Source organism: Episyrphus balteatus, chromosome 4 (assembly GCF_945859705.1).
Source record: "Episyrphus balteatus chromosome 4, idEpiBalt1.1, whole genome shotgun sequence".
Taxonomy (NCBI): domain Eukaryota; kingdom Metazoa; phylum Arthropoda; class Insecta; order Diptera; family Syrphidae; genus Episyrphus; species Episyrphus balteatus.
In genome coordinates, this window is record NC_079137.1 from 9,368,629 (window position 1) to 9,377,462 (window position 8,834).

The following is an 8,834-nucleotide window of genomic DNA, read 5'->3' on the forward strand; positions in this document are numbered from 1 at the left end:
TGAACGCTCCTGGAAGCTAAACCGCTTGAGAGCAATTTTTGGGAGTGGTGCCAAATGATAGCTTGTGTCATGGGCCTACGCTTTGCACATTATCAGATTTTTAAAAAATCGCCTTCCATGTTAAACCGCCACATCATGCCTTTTTTTTCAGAATCGGGCTTAACTTTTTTTTTACCTTTAAGTTCTCCTGGTTTGAGAACGCGTGTACCTACAGGGATGGAAGTTGTACCCAAATGTAGGTTAGAGTCCCCGCTACCTTTTGGCATCAAAAAAATTTTTTTCATTTTTTTCAAAATTCCGAGATATAGGCGTTGGAAGGCTTTGATCTAGAGACAGGGGAGTGGTGCCATATGAAAGCTTATATTCTCAGCTACCCGAAAGTGGTATAATCCGGTTTTTCGATTTTTTTTCAAAATTCCGAGAAAATCGTGTTTGAAAGTTGGGGTAAATTTTTTTTTTCGAAAAATCCCCGAATCTTTGAACGCTCCTGGAAGCTAAGCCGCTTGAGAGCAATTTTTGGGAGTGATGCCAAATGATAGCTTGTGTCATGGGCCTACGCTTTGCACATTGTCAGATTTTTAAAAAATCGCTTTGCATGTTAAACCGCCACATCATGCCTATTTTTTCAGAATCGGGCTTAACTTTTTTTTTACCTTTAAGTTCTCCTGGTTTGAGAACGCGTGTACCTACAGGGATGGAAGTTGTACCCAAATGTAGGTTAGAGTCCCCGCTACCTTTTGGCATCAAAAAATTTTTTTTCATTTTTTTCAAAATTCCGAGATATAGGCGTTGGAAGGCTTTGATCTAGAGACAGGGGAGTGGTGCCATATGAAAGCTTATATTCTCAGCTACCCGAAAGTGGTATAATCCGGTTTTTCGATTTTTTTCAAAATTCCGAGAAAATCGTGTTTGAAAGTTGGGGTAAATTTTTTTTTTCGAAAAATCCCCGAATCTTTGAAGGCTCCTGGAAGCTAAGCCTCTTGAGAGCAATTTTTGGGAGTGATGCCAAATGATAGCTTGTGTCATGGGCCTACGCTTTGCACATTGTCAGATTTTTAAAAAATCGCTTTGCATGTTAAACCGCCACATCATGCCTATTTTTTCAGAATCGGGCTTAACTTTTTTTTTACCTTTAAGTTCTCCTGGTTTGAGAACGCGTGTACCTACAGGGATGGAAGTTGTACCCAAATGTAGGTTAGAGTCCCCGCTACCTTTTGGCATCAAACATTTTTTTTCATTTTTTTTCAAAATTCCGAGATATAGGCGTTGGAAGTTGGGGCGCTCACTTTCAGCTCAGCTCACTTTCAGCTCAGCTCAAATGAGCTAAGCTATGGTACCTAGCTCAAATTTGAGCTGAGCTGTGAGCTGAGCTGAAATGTTAGCTTTTTGCAACCCTGGCAACTTGCCACACGCAACTTGCCACATACAACTTGCCACATGCAACTTGCCACATGCAACTTGCCACATACAACTTGCCACATGCAACTTGCCACATGAAACATGTAACTTGCTACGTGTTGTGTGTTTTATGTTTGCCGTACTGTGGCGTACTGCATTTTTAAATACTAAAGTACTGCGTACTCTAAAGGTGAAACGACAGCCCTGCTACCCAGGGTGATCGCGTCATAATCCCTTTGACATTCTTGTCAAAAAGTAAATTTTCATACCCACCCTCCCATAAGAAGTATAACTTCAAAAACTATGTTCCTACTAATTTAAAGGTGTGTTTGTTTGTTTGTTGCACACACCTTGTTAAAGGATTACTTAGGATAACGTACCAAGTTGGAAAAATCCTGTAAAACCTGCAACAAAACGGGCAGCACTTTCGTCCTTCATTTTCTCGATAATTAATTGCGGGCAATTAAAATAAATTTTCCTTTACAATATGATCGTATATCCTTTTGGGTGAGCTGAAGCTGGAACTATACAAGAAGAGAAAGAACAGAAACAGCAGGAACAGTAGCAATTTTACTTGCAATGTAATTTAAAGGGACGGGACATCATACCCTTTTCTTTTTTAAGTGCGCCCGCATTTTCATTCCATTCGCACCAACACGTTCGTCCATTTTGCCCTTCTAAAAATGAACAAAGGAATTTTGGGGATGCCTCATAATGGTTGCGTTTAATTGCTTAGTGGAAAACATGGGCCACCCGAAATTGCAACACTATCCAAAATTATACAACCTCAAAAACAAGTAAGAAAATTGCAATGATGGGGTGGTGGTAAGGTGGAATTCAGTAGAGCAAGAATCCGCTGGCGTATATAGAAATAACTCGCGAATTCTGTGCTTGGTAGAACAATGAAGTTAATGGCTTATGATGGGAGGTCATTTATTCGTTTTGATTGCTTGAGAAAAAATGGAACGTAACTCTTGTAGAGACTTCTATGTTGTTGCTTACAAACTTGTGTGTAGAATAGTTAAGCATGGAAAGGGAAAGAAATAAATTCTTGGCTTTTCGATAGAGTGATTTATATATTTTTGGAACAAACTTGGAATGAAAATACAGCTTTACTGAAACTCCTCTCGCCTGCTGGTTAAAGTCGTAAAATTTAATTGAATTTGGAATACAGGTTAATACCTATCTAGTCAAAAATGAGGAAATTGAAATCTTTTAAATTAAGTTCCAGAATCATAGAAAGAAGCTTAGGAAGCGGTTAAAAAGGATTCGCCAAAAAGAGTTTACCACCAGAAATATCTAATAACTACGGTGTTATAGCACTTCAATGACTTTCATACCAGAAGAAAGCTCCTTCAAAAATAAACCTTCTATGCCACCAACCATCACAACCACTAATTTTGACATTGTTTTCTGTGAGAATAAGAAATTTTATAAGACCAATTCCAACCAAATCCACCAGAGGACCTAGTATTCCTAGGTGAAGTAGTCTTATCTATTCAGCAAGTAAAATCGTATCAGAATCAAAAGAATATTAGATGCAGACAGTGATTCTGTTAACAACAGAGAGTTTACTACTCCTTAGGAAATCCAAGGCAACATTGACAAAAGCCATCCGAAGAAATTAGGAGGACCCAAAAATATCTACAAATTTGTGCCACAAATGCTTCTCCAGTCGACGATGATCTTTTAACAATACTTCACAATCTTTGCCTCGGTACCAAATGGAAGCTTCCAAAAAATCTGGACAAAATGAAATACCAATCTTTTATCGGTATTTAGTTAAAGAAACTAACAGTATACATTACGCCCCTAGATTAGTTCCAAATCAATAAATAAAAATGCCCTAATTTTTATTTCTAATCCTTCCTGACCCTATTTCATTAAGAAGTTTTTGTTTTTTTCAATTTTTCGATATTTATATAATTTCTTGTTTAGGATACTAGTTAGTGTTGTTATGTTGAGGGTGTATTAACAAGTGAATAAAAATGCATAAATTGTGTTGGCTCATAAAAAGCCTTGAAAAGACTAGAACACAAAAAATTCCATTAACATTGAGTTCAAGGTTTATTAAAAACTTTTTTTCCATTCTTCATTTATCTCATTTCATCTAAAAATCTGCATCTAATTGTCGTTCTTTAGTCAGATAAATCTATTTAGTTTCGTTTATAGGAAAAAATAAAATGTTCGTTCTTGTTGATTCTCATGAATTCGAATGACCAAAATAAATTAATTTATTCTTCATTTTTAATTGCAGATATGGGAGATTACGTCTTAAACTATCAATTTCAAGTAGATATGACGTTCGACACATGCGTTACAAATATAATTCTCCTTAATTTATCTTAACCCGTAATTAAGTAATTTTGGAATGTTTCTATACATTTTTAGCCTTATAAAGTTACAGAAAACAAACCTTGTATGTATGTATCAACCCCTTCCCGCCAAATTCTTTTTTTTTTGTTCTTTTAGGCCCAATTTATTCACTCTCTATCACATTTTAAAGTCGATATTAAAAATTGAAAATCTGTTATATAACATGCGATTTTTAAAATTTCCCAATGGCGACTTTAAATTTAATGGAGTGTGAATAAATTGGCTATTGATGTTTTTTCTCAAATTTTAAGAAATTTTTGTTCGACTGATTCATTTCAAAGTTTTTTTTTCACTTATTTTGCTACCTTTGTACAAAATTTCCCCAGAAAGTAGGTATTTCTGCAGTCAAATGCCAATGTTGTTAGGACTATAAAATTATTCTTTAAAGAATTATTCTGAACTTTTTATTTTTTGGAAGAACTTAATTGATTTGTCAGAAAATTGCACGAAGTGAACCCCACTTTAAAATTTAATTTTTTTTATTCAAACTGATATTTTTCGCTATCAAAAATTCTAAAAATATAAAAAAGGAAATTAAATCCACCAGAGAACAAACAACGCCAATTAGACTTAAACTTTCCACAAATTTTACCAGCTTACCAGAAAATACCAAACAGTCAACCGTTAGGACCTTTAAATAACTACATTTTCTAAATTCCTCCTTTTTTCCATCTCAAATACCTCAATCCACAAAATGCACATTGTGTGTGGTCAAAAATTGCTCCTTTCCCAAAAAAAAAAAAAAACCGCATACAATCGATTCATCTTCATTTAAGGAAAAAAACATTTTCGTGCCCACCTTGAAACAGCAATTTGTGTATAATCACGCTTCCTTCATCTAGATACCACTTTCACTTCAAAAAGAACAAAACAAAAACCTCTTTCTCCACATTGAATATTTCTTCTATACCATCTCTGGTCTAAATGTGTTCCTACCTCTCAGTTTGACTCTGGTATATAATATCGCTTCCATCAATCGCACAATTTAATTTAAAGCCAACAAATGATGCTACACCATAGTTCCAGAGGACAAAATATTTTCTAGAAGAGCTGTGCTCTTCTATAGACCCACCAAGATGATAACAATAATTCTAGGTACTCACCGTCTCCTTCGTATAAACAACAAACATAGTGGAAGTTCACAAATGAAACCACAATCATAATCTTCCACAACACAAAAGAATATAGCTAAATCCTAACCTGATGACGACTTAGACTACGTGTATGCGAACCATGGCTACCACAGAGTCGTGTCGTTGTCGTCAGTCTGTTCGATCCTCCAGAAGCGAACTCTATTCATTGTAAAAGGACAACAAAAACAAACAACAATATAATGGGAAGGAAAAAGTTCAGTAGCAAGCTCTGTTGTTGTTATAAGAGGCAACACCCACTCGCACCAAACATGCATCTCTTCCAGTTACTATAGCTACCTCACCTGTGAACGTCTCAACTCAACTTGAAATCGACTCTATACTACTATAACACAGCCGTTCCTGTAAATATGAATGCCTTACGGTGCTGATTCTTTGGAGCTGGTTGAGCTCACTCTATGTGGCTTTTTACCTAGAACGAACCTAATTGACTTGTCCGTATAGAGCTCACTCGCATATCTCTTTGATAACTTAATCATCTTCGGCGTCATTGGAGGTGCACCAGCACCAGAACCAGCACCATTTGCCATCACCACCAAACAACCGGTAGAACAAGTGGTCCAACTTGAACCATCACGAAAGGTCCACCATCATCCTGATGCAGCAGCAATATGTTGTTGTTGTTGTTGTTTTTCTTCTTCTTGGTTGCCTGTGCTGAAACCACCACCTTCACAATGTGCTCGCATGATTGAGTGCAATAAATATTAATGCGCGTTGGGCATGGCCCGTTCTCATCCTGTGCCACGACGATATACTTACACTCAGAGTTCTTCCCATTTAAAGACCACGACCGGCGACGACCGTGTTGTGCTTAGTTTTCTGTTTGTCCACGGATTCGTTGGGCTACAAAATCATCTTCATTTACACTGAACCCACTGACTCTGGCTCTGCTGTTTCATGGGCCTATAACTGGCCCTCTTCGTTTGCTTGCTAACCAAATGGATGACTGACTTTGTGGTTGCATTTGGAATATTAACTCTTGCAACTTGTTACGTTTGGAGTATTACCTACTCGAGAGGATACAATTATTATTGAAAGAATTGAATTGCGGTCTTAAAAACACTTGTTTGGTTTGTCACAATCGTTTGTTGCATGATGCGAGAAAGGAAATGAACTTTTTACATGTTTAAATGTGGTGTTAAGTTGGTAGTAACATTGCTAGAATCAGGTGGTTTGTAATGTGGCTTGTAACTGAAGATAAGTTATTTCTAGTCAAAAATGCATTTTTACTTTAAACTTTAAAATAATTTTAAAAATTTAAGTTTGTTTGTACCCTCGTAACTTCTAAATTACTTACCATAATTTTACATAAGAGGTCTCGATGGAAGCATCTTTTTAGTCCGCTGATAATATGCTAAAAAACATTATGGTATATAACACCTCATAGAATCAAAAGTCATAAACATACAAACAACAAACAAATTTATTTTTCTTTCTCTTTTAAACATAAACAAAGTAGATATTTATACTTTATCATGATTAACTTTTCACTTTATGCACTATTTCTTCGGTTTTTCATTTTAAAAATACAAATTTCTGCAAAAAAACACAAAGTAGCCACCACAAACGCCAATCCCAACCCTACCCAAATCCACTTCAAGTCTTCAACATTCAAAGGTTTTAATATCGGTGCAAATGTAAGATTAAACTTATGAATTCCTTTAATGCTCATCAATTCATAAAATGCTCGTTTCTTCCAATAATTCATCAATCCAGCTGAACGCATTTCCAAAATATGACAATTTAATATATTTTTGTAAATTGAATTTTCATTTATCGAAAAAGTCACTGGGATATTATATAAAAAACATAATTCAGCAGACCAGCGAAACAATCGTTGACCGAAAAATTTTTGTTGATTTTCATAAACTTCCCATTTGACATCGGGTAAAGTGTATGCATATTTCGTATTTAAAGTATCACGGAATTTCGTAAATTCCACAAGATCTGGTTCAGCTTCAAAAACATGCAAATATTTTTGTACAAAACCAGGTCTAAGTTTTTGAATCGACTCATATAAATCAGGTTTAAATGTTAAGATTTTTAAATCCGTGGATTCCAGGTCAGTGTAAGATTTTATAACTTTTTCCTTTGGTGGATTGGTCATGAAAGACTGAAGAAATGAATCGTATAAAGTTGCCATCATGATTCCCAACATAAAGATCAATGAATAAATGATTTTTGTACTGTAAGTAGCCTTTGGTGATACAGAAAACGGTTCTCCAAGAATTCCACGAAAACAATCAATGTTAAAAAAGAAATCACTCATTCCGAAGGTCCTAGGTGATTTCGAAAACTGAGCAGCTACATTAAGCGAAATAGAAAGCGTTATGAAGGCCACAATTGTTAAAACAAAAGTTTCCCAATTGAAAACATATGCAAAGACCTTAAAAATGGGGATATTTGGTTCTATGGGCAGCATCACACCCCAATCAACTGCGGTACATGGATATGATGACCAATTAATTGAATCATGTAGAAGTAACAAACCAGTAGCTGCCATCTCAATTGTTCCATTTAGAACAAGTTCATGAATATCATAAGCTGATAGGGAAATGTTAGTATTTGACGAATCTAATCTGGCATTGTGTTTTTCAGCAAAAGCATGGAAAAGATGTCCTACATAACCACCAATCATTGTATCACCTTTAACGTTTTTCGATAGAATCAATGCTGGTTCAGTTCCTCCGAATTGGATTGGTAGTGTGTGACCCTTAAGGTCTTTCATTCGATTTGAAAAAACACAGGAATTCTTGTTCGCAGAGTGTTCTTCAATTGTAAAAACTCCAAAGCTACTGTAACTATAATATGTCGAAGAAGTCCCAAAATCTTGGAAAACTGCTATAACATTAACCAATCTGTTCTTCTGACAAAAATGAAAAAGTTTCTTCAATTCAATTTCATTTCTTGAAGATTTCATTGACAGAAAAATAATTTTACAGTATCGAAGGTGCTGAAGGTATTCCAAAAGACGCTGAAGAATTACAGTACTTGAGTCAATTTCAACAATGGTTAAAAGATTTTCATTAATTTCTCTCTTCAAGTAAATTGAGGTATCTCCAGTTGATAAAATCACTGGAATACCAAGTGATGATGTAATAAAACGTATGAAATTGTTATCAAAATAAAGTTCTTTTGATGATTTTAGAAGAAAAACAGTTTCGAATTTCTCGAGTTTGTTAATATTTTTGATGAAATCGACCAATTTTGAGTTAAATTTAGATTCTATTGCTAAAATGATAGCAGCTAGCACTGCAGCGAATGCAATCAGTCTTCTTGTAGGCAAATACATGACTGAAAATTCAATCCCTTCACTGATACTTCTTTATTGAAATGTTGGACGTACAGAGGATTTGACTCCATTGTTTTTGTTAACCTACAGGGTGTTAAATTCAAGTTTAATAATGATTTAAGTCGGATTTTCAATGGCAATCTAGTATTATTTGACTTCTTCGGAAAACTATATATTTTGCTTTTTTTTGTATTTCTATGTATTTTCTGATGTTTTTTAAAAAATTTTTTAGAGAATGCCTTTTTAAAAATAATGATCCTATTATAATCCTAACCTAGATGTGAAATATTTCCAGTCTGAAGATATTCATTTTTAAAATCTAAAGTATTTCGAGTTTTAAATTGATACACCCTGTCTCTATTTCAATATTTAATTAAATTTACCTCGAATACATTTTTTTTGCAATAAACCATTCTATATTTGAAGTGTTTATTCAGCTAAAAGTCATTTAATCCTTGGGGGATCGATATTTTCAAGTACTTCTTTGATTGATTTCTACATTTAGAACTGACATTTTTCTATAAGGCTATTAAAAACTAGTGCAACTTTGTTTTGAATGAAAAAAGTGAGTAGCCAATATAATTTTAAAGCTTTAGATTTTTTAATCAAGTAGAAAA

At 34.7% G+C, this 8,834-nt stretch overlaps 1 protein-coding gene across 1 annotated transcript; it reads right to left on the bottom strand.

Moving 5' to 3' along the window:
- Positions 1–2,712: 2,712 nt before the first annotated feature.
- Positions 2,713–7,736, bottom strand: LOC129918111 (uncharacterized). Its single transcript, XM_055998460.1, has 2 exons — positions 6,511–7,736; positions 2,713–2,811 (listed from the first exon to the last, which is right to left on the bottom strand). Exons 1-2 carry the CDS (start codon positions 7,651–7,653, stop codon positions 2,713–2,715), a joined length of 1,242 nt encoding a protein of 413 aa, XP_055854435.1. The 5' UTR covers positions 7,654–7,736.
- Between the last annotated feature and the right edge of the window lie 1,098 nt (positions 7,737–8,834).

What these genes read in the sequence shown, in the direction of transcription:
- LOC129918111 (XM_055998460.1), bottom strand. Translation starts at nt 7,653, where the DNA reads ATGAAAGACCTTAAGGGTCACACACTACCAATCCAATTCGGAGGAACT. An exon ending in AAGACTTGAAGTGGATTTGG is followed by an intron (nt 2,812 to 6,510) that starts GTAGGGTTGGGA and finishes TTATTCTCACAG; the next exon opens with AAAACAATGTCAAAATTAGT.